At 47.4% G+C, this 21,906-nt stretch overlaps 2 protein-coding genes across 3 annotated transcripts in view; one reads left to right on the top strand and one right to left on the bottom strand.

Annotated features, from left to right (window-relative positions):
* Positions 1–1,994: 1,994 nt before the first annotated feature.
* On the top strand, positions 1,995–13,352 carry LOC307091058 (uncharacterized protein). Of its 2 annotated transcripts, none has more exons than XM_079757911.1 (17): positions 1,995–2,370; positions 3,387–3,423; positions 4,100–4,140; positions 4,641–4,722; positions 4,966–5,101; positions 6,332–6,512; positions 6,625–7,590; positions 7,942–8,019; positions 8,418–8,544; positions 8,672–8,969; positions 9,109–9,225; positions 9,578–9,636; positions 10,472–10,722; positions 10,863–10,894; positions 11,377–11,584; positions 11,885–11,979; positions 12,073–13,352. In XM_079757911.1, the coding sequence occupies exons 1-17, from the start codon at positions 2,274–2,276 to the stop codon at positions 12,178–12,180; spliced, it is 2,913 nt and encodes a 970-aa protein (XP_079614037.1). In that variant the 5' UTR covers positions 1,995–2,273; the 3' UTR covers positions 12,181–13,352. The 2 variants fall into 2 exon arrangements, with proteins under 2 accessions (XP_079614037.1, XP_079614036.1); XM_079757910.1 differs by having other exon boundaries at positions 9,109–9,291.
* A 2,984-nt stretch (positions 13,353–16,336) lies between these two features.
* Positions 16,337–21,906, bottom strand: part of LOC307091303 (serine/threonine-protein kinase DCLK2-like) — a gene marked incomplete at both ends in the record, with an annotated part of 11,562 nt that continues 5,992 nt past the window's right edge. Inside the window, 12 exons of the mRNA XM_079758249.1 lie at positions 16,337–16,507; positions 16,875–16,955; positions 17,344–17,440; positions 17,680–17,757; positions 17,905–18,038; positions 18,543–18,689; positions 19,210–19,329; positions 19,772–19,829; positions 20,080–20,185; positions 21,443–21,503; positions 21,655–21,737; positions 21,860–21,906. The exon at positions 21,860–21,906 is cut by the window's right edge and continues 76 nt beyond it. Coding sequence (XP_079614375.1) covers positions 16,337–16,507; positions 16,875–16,955; positions 17,344–17,440; positions 17,680–17,757; positions 17,905–18,038; positions 18,543–18,689; positions 19,210–19,329; positions 19,772–19,829; positions 20,080–20,185; positions 21,443–21,503; positions 21,655–21,737; positions 21,860–21,906 — 1,183 coding nt within the window. The remainder of the gene's footprint in view (positions 16,508–16,874; positions 16,956–17,343; positions 17,441–17,679; positions 17,758–17,904; positions 18,039–18,542; positions 18,690–19,209; positions 19,330–19,771; positions 19,830–20,079; positions 20,186–21,442; positions 21,504–21,654; positions 21,738–21,859) is intronic.

The raw sequence follows: 21,906 nt of genomic DNA, 5'->3' as shown, positions 1-21,906 counted from the left end.
GTCCTCTCTCTCTCTCTCTGTCTCTGTCTCTCTCTGCTGAAGTCTGAGTGTTGTATATTTGTCTGTCCTCAGTGTGTTTGTCTGTAACTCAGAGTGTAAAGTGTGTGTTCGTCCATCCTCCGTGTGTGTGTCTGAATGTAACTGATGGTACGGTGTGTGTTCAACCAGCCTCAGTGTTGAGCTCTGTGATTTGACAGGGACACACTGGAAGCATTAGTGGCTCAGCTGTCACTCGCCCCGCCCACACACGCGCCTAAGCCCCGCCCACCGCATGGGAACAGTGTGCCTACTGTCTGAACCATGGCTGACTAGACAAACCACACACACACACACACACACAGTAGAACCGCGACTTGTAGCACACATAAATTATTACAATTAATATTTAAAGCATGTGTATTTATTGTATATAGTATACATTAACATATTATTATTTGGATATTTATTTAGAGCTGGTGTATTTACTGTAGGTATACATTAATATTCATAAAATATTCATATTAATATATTCATATACATACAAATCATAATATACACATGCATATATATATATATATGTATATATATATATATATTTATAGCCGGTGTATTTATTGTAAGTATATAATGATTCATTAGTATTGATTAAAGGTGTTGATATTTTATATATGTTTATAAATATTTATGGTATGATTAATATATATATATGAAGTAGGTAATTATACTAATATCAATATAATGATGTATTTATATTTAAAGCACGTGTATTTATTGTAAGTATATATTTATATAAATATCAATATGATTCCTTTATATTTATAGCAGTTGTATTTATTGTAATTATATATTTATATAAATATCAACATAATGATTAATTTATAATTATAGCAAGTGTATTTTTTTAAAGTATGTTTTCCAGAGCTCCGTTAATCTCCCTGGAATGTGTTCCAGTCGGGGCAGCTCTCGGGACGTCCGCCGTTAATCCGGTGTTAAAACACGTAACCAGCAGCCCACAAAACTCCCCGGAAGTTATGTCTCAGTAGGTCTGTAATAGCCTACCACCAACCTCTTCATTTGTACACTTTTTTGACCAATAGCTGATAAGTCATGTTTTCTAAGGTTTCAGCATCAGGGGAAAATATACTAAAATTAAGGGGTTTAGTTATGATTTCCTGGCTACCCTTTAAATAACCCCTTCAATTGATGTTTAACAGCGTCCTCTGGCGGACATAAGGTAGAATTACAACTATGTCTAGCGCAGGGATATTTTGTTTTGTGCGTGCGTGCGTGCGTGCGTGCGTGTGTGTATGTGTGTGTCGGTCTGTTGCTTCACTGTTCCTAAACAATTGTACTACTGTTTGATAGCCCCACCATTTCCTTCTATATCATGCTTTCTACTGAGACAGGATGAGTGAACAGCAGTTAAAGGAGACTGGGTGGGAGTTATATAAGAGGAATGTGTGATAACCCCGGAGGCAGAGTCATGTTCATACAAACTTCGGTTCAAATCCCTTGCTGTTTTTCAACAAACTGCCAAAGCCAACTTTGGTTTCCCTTTCATTTGCAGCTTTATGAAGGAAGTGAGGGACATGGGTTCTATTCCCCGTGTAGCTGAAGTTGGTAAAGGCACTAACACTGCAACTGGTAAATAAAAACTGTCTGTATCAGTCTGATACATAATGGTATATAAATAATGGACACAAAATAACAATGGAAAATATATAATGGAAGAAACCAAGCCACACTATTCTTCTCATAACAAGCTATAATGCTTTATTTACCTAACAATATTTAAAATATATTGTTTCAATGATATAAATTATTGAAACAAACGTACCACCGCCACTACTCTCGCATACCGTACCACAGATGGAAAAAGACTGACCTAGGCTGCTCTGGGGGTCAGACTTAACGTATTACCGTGGAACTTGAACTTTGATCAGAATCTCTTCTTGCATTTTTGTTCCTCCCTGGTGACGTCACCGACTCGCGCAGCAGCGGTGCTACCCGCCGGGAAGCGGAGAACCAGTCCAGTGTCTCCTCCGCCGACAGCGTCTTTCGGCAGTGTTGTGTGTTTTTTAGTGTGAAAACACCCTCAACGAAACACGAACGTCCGGGAACTCTGCGAGTTGGTCTTAGTGGAGTTTGTCGGAGTTTGTAAGAAGTTGTGCGAGTTGTTGGGATATAGAACCGAGGAGGGGGAGAAATGTTGGTGGTGTTGTTTTGAACCAGCTCCATTTTCCTCGGGAGAGAGCGGGGGGAGACAGAAGATAGACAGTAGGGAGAAAGGAGAGATGGCCGAAGCGCGGACAGACGAGGAAGAGGAGGGCGGACTGGAGACGAGGGAAGAACCAGTGGTTCGCCGACAACCGAGGCCAAGCGCCGGCGGAGGTAAGCTGACACATCCCCGTAGGCTACCAGTGTTGAGTCGGTCTCCTTCGAGTTTCCTGAAAGTCCGTCAAACCAGACAGAGTGGAGTAATATGGAATTGTGATTGTAGTGTTTGGTTGGTAACGTTGAACTTCCTCGGCCCCGTCCTCTTCGTGTTTGTTTGGGGGTTTCACTCCAGCGCGTGCACCTGCCTGGGCAGGTGACTCTAAAACCATAAATTATGGCGTGAAGGGGTTACGTCAACGCACGCACAAAGGTGTGTCATACTTTTTTTTAAAAAAGTGCAGACAAACATGGTACATGGAGAAAGGCACTAGTAGCAGACTGTGGTTGTCCTGGGCAACTACCAGTACGACCAGTAGCAGACTGTGGTTGTACTGGTAAGCTCCAAGTGTCCACCAGAATGAGACTCTTCTTGTACTTGAAAGCTCCAAGTGTCTACCAGTAGAAGACTGTTGCTGTACTGGCCAGTGCCCAGTATAACTCAAACGCTGTGGAATGTTAATGATAAAGTGGTGGTTTTTGAACGCCACTCTAACAGTGAAACAGCTGTGAACGCATATGGAATTGATGAAAAGGATGACTTCAGCACAACTCCAGCACAGCAAATCAGAGCCTGACTTCCTTATCCCTCCCACCAATCGCAGCACTGCCAGCGTGGGAGACTCTGGGAGAGTGATGCAGTCATGTTGTTTTAATCCCGGACAGGCAGAAAGAGAGAGGGAGACAGAAACACGACCAATCAGGAGATCAGGGAGCAGAGAGGGGCTCTAGGGAGAGGCGGGCGACACGTTGCTGTGGTCTTGTGGAGTTTGGGAGTTTCTGCTTGTTGCTGTGCTTTTAGCTTTTAGCTTTTAGCTCATACGAGAGGTAGGAAACAAACCTCTCTGGAAAAGTTTTTGTTCACAACTTTTTGTTCATATTTTAACTTGTGTATGCCTGTCTGTCTGTGTCTCTCTGTCTTTCTTTCTTTATTTTTTCTTTCCTTCTTTCTTTATTTCTCTCCCTCCCTCTAGATCGCCCTAACAGACGTAAGCCAGAACATCGTCACAGGTAAGACTTTGCTTCCTGTCTTTCTTCTCCTGCCTCTGCTTCCTGCACTTCCTTTGCTATGACCCCAGACCCCTATGGGAATTCGGTCTTGGAAAATGTGACCATTTCTCCTGCCTTTAGGAAACATGGATGGTTAAGAGTTCAAAGTGGGGCAACCTTTACTGATGTGGATGTTTGCATCTAGTGTTTCTGTCTCTTTTTGTGTGGTGTATGTATCCATTTGTTTGTAGTGTAGTAGCAGTAGTTAGTCCCTGTAGGCCTATGACTTCACTCTGCCTCTATTTAAAGTCATCTGGCTGTCTTTTGGTCTGCTTGACAACCGGCTGGAGAGGGTATGTTGTGTGTGTGAGGTCATTGTTTGTGTCATGGTGGTGGAGAAGGAGGAGGTGGTGGTTTTATGTTCTCCTTAAAGCCGATCCGTGTCAAAGAAAAGACAGAAAGTTTAGAAAAGGAGTGAGAAGGATTAATGTGTGATAACCATGTGCTGCATTGCCTTGTAGTAGTTATACTTTTCCTTTGGCAGCGGGGGTGAAAGTATACTCTTCATCTGGAACAACTAAATGAATCATCTCCATTTCCTCTCTCTTCAGTTTCCTAGAGAGGGCGAGATGGAGGTTAAATGTGGCTTCTCTTGTTTCTGATGTCACGCTCTCTCACTCTCTCTCTCTCTCTACAGCCAGGGGCCTCTCTCGTCCATCAGAGCTGTCCTGAAGCGTAGTGAGTAGTGTTCCTCTGCTCTGTGTCCCATCCCTTACATCACAGACCAGACTCCTTTTTATAACCCACGGCTTTACGTAATTTTTTGCAGAGGACCGTGGTAACTTTCCCATAGAGATTCAGCATGTAAAAGGGGAATGATAGAAGTGGAACCTCATGAATTGCTTGGTTTAATTGCAAGCACTGGATTGGTCCCTCAGACAGTCACTCACACAGCCTCACAGAGAAACTACACTACTAGTCATCATCACAATCAAGGATGGTTTGATGGTCAGTACACAACATATGAAGGGTAAAACTCTGTGTTAATCCAACATTTGGGATATTACTGAAACTTTATTTACTGATATTGAAACTTCCTTGATTCCTTTTGATAAAAGTTTTGATAAGAGAAGATGTTTCATTTTAGGAACACAGTATAGCACATTAAATATATAACTGTATATGCCTGTCTGTTTGTTTTCCCGCCTGACCTGTCTGTCTGTCTGTCTGCCTGCTAGCTACCACAAGGTCTACATCTGTCTGTGAGGGACCCAGAGAGCGAGAGAGAGAGCGAGTACAAGACAGAGAGAGAGACAGAAGGTAAGACCTTCTCTCGACCAATCAAGTTCCTTCTTTCACCCCTGAATAAGTCTTTGTCGAATCAATGTATGAGTCTATATTTCTGCATTCATTCATATGGTTAACAAATAAAATGTAATAGATTGTTTAAATATAAATACAGTAATTCTGTAATTGAACAATATTTTTACTGGTTTCTAGCTAAATCTGAGCTAAAAATCTTTGTGCTGTTGTCAAGGTTAATCTGATGTGATGTGTTGCTAGGCGACCGGAGATCACCATCCTATCAGCAGAGCCGCTGTCCTCCACTTCCTGGTTCCCAGGGGCATCTGGGGGATTCCCACCCCCCCCTCCTCCCGCCAGTCAGATCTGGACACCCACCATCCCCCCCACCATCCAGGTCTGTCTGTCTGTCTGCCACCCTGTCTCCGTCTGTCTGTTGTCTGTCTTATAGATTGGCACGCATCATTCCAGATGTATTTTTTCTAGGGCTGGGCAAGTTAACGTGTTAATTACACGTTAAAGCAATCTTATTTTAACACGATTAATACAAATTGACGCACGTTCTCTTTTTTTTATTTTGAAAGGTTTGGCCCACAGAATGTCAACATTCATATTGGAAATCATTTTTGTTTTTAATTCAATTTACTTAACATTCAATTACAATTGCAGTAAGTGACTGCCTGATTACGATTCCCAAATCTGTGGTGTTCCGTAAGTTTCATATTCAACCCACGCTGAGTGAGTCAATAAAACTCCCTCAAGATCACGTGGTCTAGTTTTTGTGTATTAAGTACATTTGATACAAAGATAATGTGTCATTCTATTTGATAATCCCATTTAACTTCAATTGGATTGGATTTAACATATCATTTTAAAAGTGCGATTAATCGCAAGTTAACTCACCAATACAATGCGATTAATTGCGATTAAAACATTTAATCGTTGCCCAGCCCTAATTTTTTCTAATGATTTTTATATTTATGTTAATAATCATAGTAATACTAATGATAATAGTGATTGTTATATTTATAATCATCATAGTAGTGATAATAATGGTGACAGTAACATTTAGGATAATCATCATAGTAGAAATAATAATAATGGTGAAAGGAAAATTATTGATAATCCTCATAGTAGTAATAAAATCATGGTGATAGTAATATTTATGATAATCATCATGCTGTCCAGACCATACTCAACATGCTCACAAGCAAATTAAATTATTTAATACGTACAGATATTTACTGCTACTCGCAGGATACAAGTCCTTGTGTCAGATTCAACAACCGAGAGTTGCACAGGCAGATACTCTGGAGAAACCAAAGAAAGGTGGCCACGGCGTCTGTTGTACTCGGCAGTAAGCTCACAAAGCACCCACCGCGCCCAGAGAGTGTCTGCTCTGGGAGAGGCGTATTATCTCTCAGAGGTTAGCTCTGCTCTCGCAGTCGAGTTCATGTCACTGATGATTGGTCTCTTACAACGCGTCTACACCCCACATCCCGGTACCTTGATTGTCAACCTCCGTTAACTCAACAAGAGGCAATTCGGCCGGATGGTCTTGCTATTGGTAGTAATTACTAATTAGAAGTTTTAATTACTAGTAGTAATATTAATGTTTATTCCCAAGCCTCCTCCCTCCTATGAGGAAGTCATCAGAGAGAAGTCCCAGGAACAAGTCCTCCTCCCTCCTCCCGCCTCCTCCCTACCTGCCCACTCCTCCTCTTCCTGCCTGAGGACTGTCTCCACGGTAACCAGTGCCACCCAGACCGACCTGGGTCCGCCCCCTCCTGACCCACAATGTGCTGCAGGTGAGGGGACCTGTCTGTCTGACTGTCTGTCTGTCTGAATAACTTTATCAGTGTTAGGGTCATGTAAAGTCGAGTGTGTGTGTCTGTGTGTGTGTGTGTGTGTTAATGGTAGTCCGAAGGCCGTCAAGACCACCTCGTCCGTCGTTCCCCGCTCCGCCCAGACCGCTGTCTCACGTTGATGACCTCATCAGCACAGATGCCGGCCAGTCCTCCATGAGACCAGCGAAGACCGATGGTCGGACACGCCCCCGCTCCCTTGTGACCTCTGCGTCCTGCTCTCAGACAGACCAGTGGGAGCCCCTCTCTGTGGTGGCTCCTCCTCCTCCCTCGTACCCCTCCCCCCACGCCCCAGTGGAACGCCCCCGCCCCCGGCCCCGTTCTAAACTGATCGAGAAGCAGCTCGGCGCTGACGTCCAGGTTCAGACGTTGGTGAAACTGCGCGCGGACGGCCAGGCCACGCTCGCGGCTCTTGGAAGGGGGAGTGACGTCGCCCACCAGGAAGTGAGCCAGGGGAAGTACCTGCAGGAGCTGCTGGAAGCCTTCAGCTCAGACGACTGGGGTTTCCCTGAAGACCGTAGGGGCGACAGCGGGCCCAGCCAATCAGAGAGTGAGGGGGAGGGAGAGGAGGAAGAGGGGGACATGGCTAAACTGAAGGCCAGGATCGATGCCGTCCAGCAAGAGCAGCAGCCGCCGCTGTCTGACAGTTGTCATGGAGACGCTGGAAGCGCAGGGTGCACAGCCGCCCCGACGCGACCAGAGCCACGCCCCCGTCTCCAGGGGCAACCGGCCAAGCCAGCCCCTCCCACCATCGCACCCAAACCCAAACCTCAGTGCAAGGAATTCTGGGAGGACGGAGTCTCTCCCTCACCCGTCTCGGAGAAGCCCTCTCCCTCCGGGAGCCCCGCCCCCAAACCCTCCCCCAGGCCCCGCCCTGCCCCTCGGGCCAGCCTGGGGACGACAGCGCCACCGAGACCCCCCAGCCTGCCTGGTACCCGCCCTGAGAGAGAGGCACAAGCCCCAGGGAAGACCAACAGCACACCCACCACAGGCGATACCACCACCACCACCACACACACTGGTAATTTAGATTGTGTATCAATAACTTTATCAGTGTTGTTCCTGTAAAGTCGTGTGTGTGTGTGTGTGTGTGTGTGTGTGTGTGTGTGTGTGTGTGTGTGTGTGTGTGTGTGTGTACCAGCTGAGAACACATAGGAAGGATGTAGGTATTTTAAACAAGAAGGGTATATAATTTTAACAGGAGGGGTAGATCTCTCAGGCAGGAAATATATCTATATGTATTTTAAAGAGGATGTGTACATCTTTCAAACAGGAAGAATAATGCATGTATGTGTGAGTAATGTGCTCCCCGTATGGCTGGGCAATTAGCAAATAGGATATTGATGCCAATTACTTCCACTTCCTGTTACAGTGAAGACAGGAAGTGATCGTCCCGCCATCCCGGGCAAACCCTCCAGTCTAACGTCCATGTCATCAAGGAGAGCCAGCGGTGAGACACCAGACTGCCCTGCATGTCTGTCCGACTGTCTGCTGCCTGTCTGTCTCCCTATCTGTCTCTCACTGGAGTAGACATAATGCAGTATTCTCATTATATTTTCTATCCTATAAATGTTCCAATGGATGTCTGTATGCATGCGTGCCTGTGCACTATCCACTTGTGTGTGGATGTGTGTGTGTGGGGGTGTGTGTGGGGGTGTGTGTGTGGGCTAGTACAAAGAAGTGATTTGTTGCGTGTGTGTGTGTGAGGGCCAGAGGGTGGAGTCTGCTGACTCAGCTGTGGTAGAAACAAGAGCCATGTGGTTTGGTTTATGGTACACACGCATCAAGAGGCAGTGTGTGTTGTTTTGTAACAAACAAAGTTAAGTGTGTGTGTGTGTGTGTCTCTAGCTCCGTCTCTGGGCTTGAAGCCCACTGTGTCTCCTACCCCTCCTGCACTGGGCGTCAAACCACCCACCCTGTCTGCTGCCCCCCGGGCCCCAGCACAGAGGAGGAGCAGCCCCGAGCCCCACCCAAGGTATTCATCCCACGTGCACACGCTCTCACTCACTATACTCATTCAACCGTTTTTTGTACAAAAATATTACTTATACACTTATAAGTGTGTAATGATAAATACGTATTGTGGCTCCTCCCCTCCCAAGGCCTTCAGGGGTGAAAGCCCTCCCCCTCCGCCCTCCACCAATCAAAACTGTTCCTGGCCGTCCGCCCCCCCCAACCATCAACCCCACCTCCTCATCAGTAGCCAATCAGACGCCTCCGTCCAGAGCTAAGCCGGCCTCGTCAGCGTCGTCTGCCATGCAGCAGCCTTCTTCCCTCCAGGAGAGCCCCGCCCCTTCCTCTGTCCCAGCCAATCACAAGCAGGGGCAGAAGGCCTTGAAGAAAGGGCCGCCCCTTCCACCTAGACCGAAACCTGGACACCCGCTTTATATCAGCTACATGGTACACGCACGCACCCACGTGCATGCACACACATACCAAATACACACAATCACTCACTCACTCACACACTCTCACACACACACAGATAATGGAAAGTTCTAAACAAACATCAACATTTCCTGTTAATCGCTTTCTGCAGCAGAAACAAGAAGTCCTGGTTGTCCTTGACAACCAGGACTCCACTCCTCCCATGCCTCAGCTGATCACGGAACAGTCTGTTGACCAATCAACATGCCTCCTGGACATCCAACAAGAGGTACTCCCTGGTCTGGACAGCCAATCAAAAGTAGTCTCTGAGGAGTTTGGCATCTCAGACATTCAGGTGATTTGGCTTGCTCCGGCATCAGAAGAAATAAATTAAAAAACTTGAATATGATAAAGACCAAGGGCGTAGGAACCGGGGGGGACGGGGGGGACTTGTCCCCTCCAATATCGGAGACAGGCGCATTTGTCCCACCTAAAAATTATACCGGATCTGTCAGGTTTCCGATATGTGTCCCCCCCAATGTTAAACTCATTCCTACGCCCCTGATAAAGACAATAATAATATTCAAACACGTGGATAGATTAAAGATAATAATACTAGTACTGTGTCTCTGTTTCTCCAGTCCAGTTTTATGGTTCAGCCCCCGAAACAGAAAGATCCAGAAGTATCACCACCTATCAGGTAACACACACGTCACACGCACACGGTGTAGTTTGTTTCTGTATGTGTTTACGTGTCTTTTCTATGTATGTATCTGTGTCTCTATGTGTGTGTGTGTGTGTGTGTGTGTGTAGGGGGGAGTCTCTCTCTATTTCAGTGTCTCTCTATATGTGTCTCTAATGGTCCCAGGTGCGTTTCCAGGTGTGATTGCTGTCTCTATGTGTGTCACTAGTGCTCCAGGGTGTGTCGCCAGATGTTGCTACTGTCTTTCTATTTGTGTCTCTAGTGTACCCAGGCGCATAGCCAGGTTTAATAACTGTCTCTCTCTATGTGACTCTAGTTGTCCCAGGTGCTTTGTCATGTGTAATTACTGTCAGTGTGTCTCTATAGTGGTACCACGTGTGATGACTGTCTCTCTCTCTGTCTCTCTAGTGCTCCCAGGTGTGCTGACTGTCTCTCTCTTTCTGTCTCTCTAGTGGTCACAGGTGTGATGACTGTCTCTCTCTCTCTAGTGGTCCCAGGTGTGCTGACTGTCTCCTTCTCTCTGTCTCTCTAGTGGTCCCAGGTGTGCTGACTGTCTCTCTAGTGATCCCAGGTGTGCCGACTGTCTCTCTAGTGGTCCCAGGTGTGCTGACTGTCTCTCTCTGTCTCTCTAGTGGTCCCAGGTGTGCTAACTGTCTCTCTCTGTCTCTCTAGTGGTCCCAGGTGTGCTGACTGTCTCTCTGTCTCTAGTGGTCCCAGGTGTGCTGACTGTCTCTCTCTCTCTGTCTCTCTACTGGTCCCAGGTGTGCTGACTGTCTCTCTCTCTCTGTCTCTCTAGTGGTCCCAGGTGTGCTGACTGTCTCTGTCTCTCTAGTGGTCCCAGGTGTGTAGCCAGGTGTGACTATGATGGACAGGAGGAGGATGAGCTGACCTTCTCCCAGGGTGATGTCATCGCTCTCTCAGAGCTGATTGGTCAGGATTGGGGGCGGGGCCAGATCCATGGGCGAACTGGCATCTTTCCCCTCAGCTTCACCCAGGTCCTGGAGCCCCTCCCATCGCCGTCGCCCAAGGCAACCACCGAAGCCATTTCTTTGACAAAGGATGTCACTTTACTGAAAAATACTGGTAATGCCTCAGTACATTACACGCACAGATTAACATGCATCTATTCACAGTTCAGTCATTTCATAATTTTTACAGTATGTTTATTATATTGTTATATTCAGTTATTAATAAAGTGACCTTCTTGTCTCTGTCTTTAACAGAACCAACGTCCTCTGAAGCCCCAGTCGTCACGGTGTGTAGCCGCTTAACATATATACTATGTTATATTGTTGTGTGTAGCTAAACGTTCACATAGAATATATACTATGTTCTATTGATGGTGGTTCCTGGTATATAGCTGCTAAACATTCACACTGAATGGGCATTATGTCCTATTGATGTGGGTTCATGGTATATAGCTGCTAAACATTCACACTGAATGGGCATTATGTCCTATTGATGTGGGTTCCTGGTAAATAGCTACCAAACATTCACACTGAATGGGCATTATGTCCTATTGATGTGGGTTCATGGTATATAGCTGCTAAACATTCACACTGAATGGGCATTATGTCCTATTGATGTGGGTTCATTGTATATAGCTACCAAACATTCACACTGAATGGGCATTATGTCCTATTGATGTGGGTTCATGGTATATAGCTGCTAAACATTCACACTGAATGGGCATTATGTCCTATTGATGTGGGTTCATGGTGGGCCGGTGTGTTCCAGGAGAAGCAGCGGGAGAAGCAGGAGGAATGGGCGCTGGCGGTGTTTAACTTCCCTGGTCAGACGGTGGACGACCTGTCCTTCCAGCAGGGGGCGCTGATCAGAGTCCTGCAGCACATCGACTCGGACTGGAGGAGAGGAAGAGTGGAGGACAGGGAGGGACTATACCCTGTGGCCTTCACCGAGCCCTATACCAGAAGTGTACATAAAGGTAGAATTAACCCTATACTGGTAGTGTAGATATAGGTAGTCTCAGCTCTATACTGGTAGTGTAGATATAGGTAGTCTCAGCTCTATACTGGTAGTGTAGATATAGGTAGCCTCAGCTCTATACTGGTAGTGTAGATATAGGTAGTCTCAGCTCTATACCGGTAGTGTATATATAGATAGACTCGGCCCTATACTGGTAGTGTGTATATATTTATATATGCAGATAGATAGATATACATAGATAGGTAGATTTGATAGGCCAGGTGCTGCTGATGGAACTGACGACCCTCCCTGTTTGTAGGTCAGCCAAACCAAGGCCAGCCGGCAGCCGCCAGGGGTGTGGCCAAGGCTCTGTTTGACTTCACAGCAGAGAGCGAAGATGAACTCACTCTGAAGGTCAGCTGTGTGTGTGTGTGTGTGTGTGTTATCTTGCAGATAGATGCACAGTGTCGATCCTCAGTGATAATGTGACCTCACCTCTCTTTCTAGATCGGGGACGTCATAAGCGAAGTGGAGCCTTTAGACGAACTGTGGATCGTTGGAGTCGTAGGTGGACGCCGTGGGATGGTCCCTAAAAACTACATTTCCCTTCTGTGAGAGGAGGTTGTGTGAGTGTGTGGGGGAAGTCGCCTCCTTGTTGGCCCTCAACTGGACTATCTGGGGGGAGTGGAGACGAAATGTCCAGCGGTCCGTAGCACAATAACGCAGCCGGGCGCCTGTGTTATTCACTAGTTTATATCCTTTTCCTCGTTCTTGTATCCTGCTGCCTTCGTGTTCATAACCATTTCGCTGTCCAGCCTCTGATTTAGACACTGTTCTGCTGAAGCATCCTCTGTGTTGCTTTGGCGATGGGAGACCACACAAGGAAGTATGTGTAACGTCTCCTCGACTACAGCAGAACGCACAACGTGGCCTCGCCGACGCCAAGAGAAAAACACTACGACTGTCGCCAGAATGACGCTGCTGCCTCCCTTTGTTGAGTTGTTTTACTACTTCATGTGTCACACGCCCCCCCCCCCCCCCCCCCCCCCCGTTCTCCTGTGCCCTCCATGTTACCGTGGGCACAGTATGCCGGAGGGAGGGGGTGGGGCTTCTGCTGTAAATGTAAATCTCCGAAAAGGTATGCGAATCCCCCCCTCCCCCCCTCCAAGTGGATCATGACCCATTTTGGTTCCCGACCGATGGTTTAGGAAACGCTGGTCTGGACTGAGCTAAAGGTCGGGGGTCAAACTACACTGAAGATCAGCTGTTAAGCGGTGCTTCAGCAGGTCATGACGGAGATGAGGGGGGGGGGGGGGGGGGGGGGGCGGTGAGATATTAGCTGGATAGTCTTCTATGGGGAAGTGCCAAGTACTGTATGGTGTAGCAAGGACTAGTAGAATCTGGTCAAAAACTGTATGGACTAGGAGGCTCTGGTCAGAGACTGTATGGTGTAGCACGACTAGGAAGCTGTGGTCAGAGACCGTATGGTGTAGCAAGGACTAGGAGGCTGTGGTCAAAGACTGTGGTGTAGCAAGGACTAGGAGGTTGTGGTCATGTGGTGTTTCTGATATCTAACACTATGTACAATCCCCTAGCATGGTGGGAGATGTAAATGTTTTCATTGAGGTATTTTATTCACTGTTTGATGGGCTAACTACATGTATAAGTGTATATTTCTCCAGGAGTGGCTGCAGCTATTAACTGTATGGAAGAAATACTTTAAGGTGTTCAAATGTAACCAGACATTCCAACTTTTAAATCCAAATTAAATTACTTTCAACATGAAATTTGGTAGATTGTTGTTTTTCAGTGGCTTAAATCCAATGTATTTAATGTTGAGCTCATATACCACAAAGAAATCCAGCCAAAATATAATAAAAAAAAAAGATTGTTTTCAGCATATATTAAAATATAATGTAATTATATATTCCATGTAGACATGGAAGTTAAAAGAATCATAGATGACTGAAATTAAGATGTTACGGCATTTTTATTTTCAGTTTCACAGCTGTCTTCATTTTTTGTTGCTTCCACTGAATGTTTTGTTTTTTTTCTGCTGTGAATTGCCACACCCTGTTCCAGCCAACATCCTGTTCAATTTATTACATATATCTAGCACATTTATGTTCTTCATCATCATTAAACATGTCTTTAAAACGGTATGAACCAAACCTGGACTGACCCTCTAAACACTAATGGGACAGAGAGACCAACATGAATACCTCCCATACAGGTCTACCATCACCAACAAACGTGTGGTGAACCAATTCTATACAATACACTTTCATCTCCTGGCTAATTAAAAAAACATGTTCGAAGGTACAATGTCCTCCAAACCAAATACTGAAATATAAGTCATTCAGTCTTGAGACCTGCTCGAGTGCTGCAGTTCAATGCTGACCTTTGACCTAAAACAACATTTACTGTTGCCTGTTGACACAAGCTGAATACCAGTGGTTTTAAAACCAGATTTACCGTGTTATTTCCCTATTAACACAGCTAGAAAAGCAGATTGGTTTTAAAGCCAGATTCACCATCTTTTTTAAACCCATGGAATGACATAGATAGCAAACAGAGTCTGTATGGTCTACAAAGATCTCCAGGATCCATCCAGGTTTGGTGAAATACTCGTTCTCCTAAACGTACTTAACTCCTAACATGAGGTGTGATGGGAGAGCTCTCTAACATAACATCTCACAACATACTGATTTGGATGAAGAAGACACACATAAAGCCAGTGACCACCCTCTCAGACGCTTTGGTTCTGACCCATTTCAACATTCAAACCTCCCGGGGTAAGTGTCAGGAGTCAGGAGCAGGTCGGATTAAAGAGCAGGCACTTCCACTAACTAGCTTTCCTCAGATCATGAGCCAGTACGACGTCCTGTAACGTAGTGGCTGTGGTGTTCCTCTTGTGGACAGAGGGGTTGTCACCGGGCAGTGCGGTAGACTAGAGGGTGATGTAGACGGACGGCAGCAGTAGAGGTGTGGTGATGCTCTGGGAGCACCTCCGACAGCAGTAAGCGGATCGGACCGGGGAGTGGTCGTGGCACTACGAGTATTAACAGAAGGCTCTTCTCGGTTTGGTAGAAAGCAACAACTGAAGACTTGAGGACCAGAAAGTTCATAGCAGGCATAGAAAGTCTAGGGTCAAGGGTCAAGCCACTGATGGAGAGAGTTCACAGGCTGTTGCTAGGCTACAGGCGAGTACGCTAGCGGCGTTCGCCGGTAGCGCACCCCAACACTGGGGTGTGGGAAGAGCAGGAAACAGGTGCTTTGATGTGAGGTACAGTGTTCAGTGAGGACAGAATAGGCACTGCATAGAGCAACCCTCCTTCTCCTCAGCGGCCCGGGTCAAAGGTCAAACAAGGCCATGATAAGGTCATAGGTCAGGTCATGGTTAGGTCAGATCACACAAGGTCAAATCAACACAATTGTTCTTATTACACAATAATACGAAAACGACGATCCATCTCTCATGCCTCTCACTCTTTCACGCTCAACGTTTCATTTGTTGCAAAAGGAAATCCTATAAGGGCATGAAATCTCCTTTTTTTAACAGTACGTATGTTGCAGTGTTGAATGTTTTCATGTCCTTTGAAAATGTAAATGACCCCGGCTCACATGACATGGGGGGGACACCGATATATGAAATTGATCTATTGTTCCTTTTACTACTATTGTTCTTTTTTTTTTTCAAGGTATTCAAGGATTTACTAGGAAGCTAACATGTCATGTGTCGGGGTCGAAATATTTTTTTGATGTCTGTGGGTTTTCCCACGTTAAAACAGACGGCCACAGACAGACACAACACTATGTACATTATTAACACGCGATGGCTACATCCATCAGCATGTTTCACGCAGAATCTACTGAGGAACTTGGACGGCTCTAGGAGTAGCTTGAGACCAGACTGCCCCCTTGTGGTGTGGAGGGTTGCATTTTCCCAGTGGCTGATGAGAGGGTCGATCACGGGAAAAGTCTTTGTGGACAAGCAGCCCTAAGCAGCACTTGGTCCCGACATGGCGACCCCAGTAGAGAGACATTGTGGATGTGGTTGGTCGTCACAGTGAAACATCATCTGCTCCTGGGTTCACACTGAGGCTACTGCTCAGTCAGACCAAGCACCAGCCAGGGATGTAGGGCAGTCAAACTGGTCCGTCTTGGAAATGTGTTAGTCCTAGGCCAGTATCATGTGGGAATAGTAGGGACCATTGTAATGTATGGACAGGACTAGTACAGGTCTGAAAGGAGTTGTGATCTGGACTAGTATACTGCAGGTGTGTTAGGGGTCCTGTCTTATTGTGTAGTGTGTTAGGGTGTGTGTCTTAGTGTGTACGTGTGTTAGGGATCCTGTGTTAGTGTGTAGGTATTTTAGGGTGTGTGTCTTAGTGTGTATGTGTGTTAGGGGACCTGTGTTAGTGTGTAGGTTTTTTAGGGTGTGTGTCTTAGTGTGTATGTGTTAGGGATCCTGTGTTAGTGTGTAGGTATTTTAGGGTGTGTGTCTTAGTGTGTATGTGTGTTAGGGGACCTGTGTTAGTGTGTAGGTTTTTTAGGGTGTGTGTCTTAGTGTGTATGTGTGTTAGGGATCCTGTGTTAGTGTGTAGGTGTGTTAGGGCCAGTGTCTTAGTGCGTAGGTGTGTTACGGGGCTTGTCTTATTGTGTTGCTTATTGTGCTGTTTCCGGTGTGGGGGGGGGGACGTGTTAGGTTTTAGGAGGCATGTCTTGGTGTTGCCATGTCCTAGCGTGTGGGTGTGCCAGGGGGCGTGTCTTATGGTATAGGTGTGTCGGGGCAAGGTCCTTGTGTGTCTGGGGCCGTGTCCAGGACGTTTTGGTTGTCCAGATCAGAAGGTTGTGGAGGTTCCTGCGATGATTCTGGAGCTGCGTCGTCCTGGCCCTTCTCTGAGCTGACCTCAGCGTTACTGTCTGAAGGCCCTTCATCCTGAAACACACACACACACATCGCAGGGTTACTGTCTGAAGAAACACAGAATCACACACATCCGAGGGTTACTGTCTGAAGAAACACACAACCACACACACACACAACCCCACACATCCCAGGGTTACTGTCTGAAGAAACACACAACCACACACACACACAACCACGGACATCCAAGGCTTACTGTCTGAAGGCGCTTCATCCTGAAGAAACACACACATAGACAGACACACACACACACGCACACACACATATACATACAGAGACACATATACACATAACGTTTTCATCTATGTATTGTGTATACACAATGGTGTGTGTATGTGTGTGTGTGTGTGTGTGTGCGTGCGTGCATGTGTGAACTCACTGTCACCCATGGGTGGGACAGCACCTCCTCAGCAGTGTATCGAGCGTCCACGTTCACCTGCAGCATTTGACTAATCAGCATCTAGAACCAGGTCATGTGACCAGAGAGAGAGAGAGAGAGAGAGAGAGAGAGAGAGAGAGAGAGAGAGAGAGAGAGAGAGAGAGAGAGAGAGAGAGACAGTGAGAGAGAGAGAGAGAGAGAGAGAGAGATTATTTTACATTATATCCTACATTACGTATCATTTAAATTGGAAACCCTTTCCTGTAATATTCCTGTAATGGTAAAGGGAAAGAAAAATAGAGAGAGCATGGGGTAAAGAGGGAGAGACGTCTGGGCAGGTTGAGACAGAAAGTAGGTGTGTCAGGAATAATATTCTACCGTAACCAACTGACAGTAAGAGAGAGAGAGAGAGAGAGAGAGAGAGAGAGAGAGAGAGAGAGAGAGAGAGAGGGGGAAAGAGAGAGAGTACCTTAGCTGGAAGGCTGATGTTGTCCCAGTCTGGAGAAGGATACTCCAACTTTCCCTTGAGAATCTGATCAAATAACTCCTCCTGGATGTTACTCTCACTGGGGGGGAGGAGAGGGGGAGAGGGGTTTAAAGACCGTAGATAGACAGTATTTGAGAGTATTTGACAGTATAGACCTGTATTTAGACGGTATATAGACTGCATATATACAGTAAATAGACCTGTATAGAGACAGTTTATGAACGATAATAGAATAGAGTCAATCATCTCCTGGTTCAGCATGTTTTGTGTTTTTGAACAATGAGGATGAGGAGGATGAGGGGTTGCCATGGTGCTGACCTTCGGAAGGGCGGGAAGCCACAGAGAAGGATGTAGGTGATCACTCCTGCTGCCCAGATGTCCACCTTGAGACCATAGCTACACGCACACACACACACACACACACAAACACACACACACACACACACACACACACACACACACACACAGAGCCCATTATGGTCAGGAGAGCCAGTGTTGAGCGCTGTGGTCTGTTATAGCTGTACATTATAGCGGGTCTCTTACCCGGTCTCTGCGATGATCTCGGGGGCCACGTACGTGGGGGTCCCACACACGGTGAAGAGGGGGCCCTCCACCACCGTGGCTAGACCAAAGTCCCCCAGCTTCAGAGACTTGGTCCCGTCTGGGTACTCACAAACCTGAAGGTACACCCATAGAACACACACACACTTAGTCACCTCACTTTAGTGTTGAAGACACACCGGCAGCAGCTGAACTGTGTGTGTGTGTGTGTGTGTGTGTGTATAACTATTTATGTGTGTGTGTGTGTGTGTCAGCGTTGTGTGTGTTTGTGTGTGTGTGTATAACTATGTGTGTGTGTGTGTGTGTGTGTGTGTGTCAGTGTGTGTGTATAACTATGTGTGTGTGTCAGTGTGTGTGTATAACTATGTATGTGTGTGTGTGTGTGTGTGTGTGTGTGTGTGTCAGTGTGTGTGTGTATAACTATGTATGTGTGTGTGTGTGTGTGTGTGTATAACTATGTATGTGTGTGTGTGTGTGTGTGTGTGTGTGTCAGTGTGTGTGTGTATAACTATGTATGTGTGTGTGTGTGTGTTTTAGTGAGTGTGTGTGTGTGTGTGTGTGTGTGTGTGTGTGTGTGTGTGTGTGTGTGTGTGTGTGTCTAACTAGGTGTGTGTGAGTACCAGCAGGTTCTCAGGCTTGATGTCCCGGTGCACTATGTTAAGGTGGTGCAGGTACTGGACGGCTCCTGACAGGTTGTACACCATGGCACTGGAGTCCCTCTCTGAGTACTTAGTGGAGGAGGTGATGGCATCAAACAGGTCTCCCCCCTGGGTGAGAGAGGGAGGGAGGGGGTTAGAGAGAGAGAGAGGGGGGAGGGGGTTAGAGAGAGAGAGAGAGAGAGAGGGGGGAGGGAGAGAGAGAGAGAAAGAGAGGGTTAGAGAGAGAGAGGGGGGAGGGAGAGAGAGAGAGAGAGAGAGAGAGAGAGAGGGTTAGAGAGAGAGAGGGGGGAGGGAGAGAGAGAGAAATGTAATGTTTATTTTCCAGGAAATTAAAGCTATTTTGATTTGAATTGAATAGAGAGGGAGACATACTGTGATAATCACTCTCACCCTTAGAGATAGACCTCTAATCACATCCAAGGGAGAGGAGAGGGAGAGGGAGAGGAGAGGAGGAAGAGAGAAAAATAAAGAGCAGAGGAGGAGGAAGAAGATAATGAATATGAGAGGGAGGAGAGAAGGAGAGAGGATGAGGAAGAGGAGTGGGTAGAGGAGGAGGAAGAGGAGGAGAGATGAAGAGAGGAGGGGAAAGAGGAGAAGAGAGAGGTTGAGGAGGGTTGGAGAACGGTACCTTGACCAACTCCATCACAAGGTAGAGGTGGGTGGGGGTGTCGTCCACCTCCATCAGCTGGATGATGCTGGGGTGTCTGACTCTCCTCAGGACTGCCACCTCATTCTCTATCAGGTGCTCCTTTATACACACACACACACACACACACACACACACACATACACACACACACACACACACATGAACACACATACACGTTGCACCCAAACACCGGCACACAGACACACACACACACACCGCACACACACACACACACCGCAAACACACACCGCACACACACACACACACACACACACCGCACACACGCACACTTACACACACGCGCACACACACATAAACACACACACGCACACATGAACACACACACATGAACACACACACGCACACATGAACACACATACATGAACACACGGAGACACACACACGTTGCACCCAAACACAGGCACAAAAATAATGTTTAGGAGAAGGAGTAGTGTCTGGTGGTGTGACATAGTGTCATGTAGGTGAAGTACTGTAGTGGATAGTAGTGGGACATATTAGTGTAAACCCATAGGCGCTGTACCTTTCCACTGCAGCGAGCTTTGTCTATGATCTTCAGGGCGTACTCCTGACCTGTGGACCTGTCAATCAAACCACAACATGCACGACATCATCAACCATGTCACCGATTATAAGCTGTAGCATTGGCTTTAATAGTGTGGGACTAACAACAGTCATAATAATCTAACTATATAGCTATAAATTCATCTATCGGTTTATCCGTTTATCCATTCATCTATCTGTCTGTCTGTCTGTCTGTCTGTCTGTCTGTCTGTCTGTCTGTCTGTCTGTCTGTCCGTCGATGGTTACCGTTGGTGTGTTTATGTTTACCTCTCCACACACTCCTTGACCACAGCAAAGTTCCCGTCCCCAATCACCTTCCCCACACAGTACTTCTCTCCAATGATGGAGGACGCCAGGCTCCGGTTACCGTTCACTAGAGGGGAGGAGGAGAGGTGAGGAGAGGAGAGAGAGGAGAGAGAGGAGAGAGGAGAGAGGGGAGGAGGAGAGGAAAGAGAGGAGAGAGAGGGGAGAGGGGAGAGGAGAGAGAGGAGAGAGGAGAGAGAGGGGAGAGGGGAGAGGAGAGGAGAGAGAGGAGAGAGAGGGGAGAGGGGAGGAGGAGAGGAGAGAGAGAGGAGAGAGAGAGGAGAGAGAGAGGAGAGAGGGGAGGAGGAGAGGTGAGGAGAGGAGAGAGAGGAGAGAGGAGAGAGGGGAGGAGGAGAGGAAAGAGAGGAGAGAGAGGGGAGAGGGGAGAGGAGAGAGGAGAGAGGAGAGAGAGGGGAGAGGGGAGAGAGGGGAGAGGGGAGAGAGGGGAGAGGGGAGGAGGAGAGGAGAGAGAGAGGAGAGAGGAGAGGGAGGGGAGAGGGGAGAGAGGGGAGAGGGGAGAGAGGGGAGAGGGGAGGAGGAGAGGAGAGAGAGAGGAGAGAGGGGAGGAGGAGAGGAGAGAGAGGAGAGAGGGGAGGAGGAGAGGAGAGAGAGGAGAGAGAGGAGAGAGAGGGGAGAGGGGAGGAGGAGAGGAGAGAGGAGAGAGAGGGGAGAGGGGAGAGGAGAGAGAGGAGAGAGGAGAGAGGAGAGAGAGGAGAGAGGGGAGGAGGAGAGGAGAGAGAGAGGAGAGAGGGGAGGAGGAGAGGAGAGAGAGGAGAGAGGGGAGGAGGAGAGGAGAGAGAGGAGAGAGAGGAGAGAGAGGGGAGAGGGGAGGAGGAGAGGAGAGAGAGAGGAGATTGGGGAGGAGGAGAGGAGAGAGAGGAGAGAGAGGGGAGAGAGGGGAGGAGGAGAGGAGAGAGAGGAGAGAGGGGAGGAGGAGAGGAGAGAGAGGAGAGAGAGGAGAGAGAGGGGAGAGGGGAGAGAGGGGAGGAGGAGAGGAGACAGAGAGGAGAGAGGGGAGGAGGAGAGGAGAGGACATAAGGAGGAGTGATAAGGGAGAGAAGAGAGGGGAGGAGGAGATTGGAGAGGAGAGGAGAGGGGACCAAATGAGGAGGAATGGTTAGAGAGAGAGGAGAGGGGAGGAGGAGAGAGGAGGAGAGGAGAAGAGACAGGATTGCAGAGAACAGAGGAGGGGACGAGAGGAAAGAAGAAAGAAATGCATAGAGGCATAAATCTTCTTACTTTTCTAATTTGACCCCGTACGCACAACCACTCGGACACACTCGCACAACCACTCAGACACCATCTTAACACACAGAGAAGTGTGTACCTTCTGGGCTGGTGACGCCCGCTTGAATGGCCGCACCGTTGACATCGGAAGAGGAGGAGTAAGCGGCAATCTGGAGAGAGAGAGAGGGAGACAGAGAGAGAGAGGCTGTCCTTGTGTGGAGTCAATTGGGACAATTGGTTGTAATTGGTTGTCTATCCCTTCCTGTGGTCTGGTTGACTTTCTGGAGCTAGTTGTAGTTGTTGTCTGTTTACCTTCAGATTAGGTCGTGGGCTGGTGGGGGAGGGGCTTGTCCTGGATGACCTGCCGGTCAACTGGGATCCTGACAACTCAGTGGCTACACAGAGGGGAGAAGTTGATTAGTTACTTTGAGCTGTGTGTGTGTGTGTGTGTGTGTGTGTGTGTGTGTGTGTGTGTGTGTGTGTGTGTGTGTGTGTGTGACACGTGTGTGTGTGTTACCTGGGCCAGGGGACTTGGTCCTGGGTGGGGTCTTAGGCGGAGTCTTT

Source organism: Pollachius pollachius, assembly GCF_949987615.1.
Source record: "Pollachius pollachius genome assembly, chromosome: 20".
Lineage (NCBI taxonomy): Eukaryota > Metazoa > Chordata > Actinopteri > Gadiformes > Gadidae > Pollachius > Pollachius pollachius.
Note: the sequence above shows the minus strand (reverse complement) of the source record. Positions and strands in the feature narration are given on the sequence as shown.

Excerpts from the sequence above, each read along its gene's own strand:
- LOC307091058 (XM_079757910.1), top strand. The coding sequence starts at position 2,274 with ATGGCCGAAGCGCGGACAGACGAGGAAGAGGAGGGCGGACTGGAGACG. Across the intron at positions 11,585-11,884 it reads TACCAGAAGTGTACATAAAG|GTCAGCCAAACCAAGGCCAG; the intron begins GTAGAATTAACC and ends CCCTGTTTGTAG. Across the intron at positions 11,980-12,072 it reads AAGATGAACTCACTCTGAAG|ATCGGGGACGTCATAAGCGA; the intron begins GTCAGCTGTGTG and ends CTCTCTTTCTAG.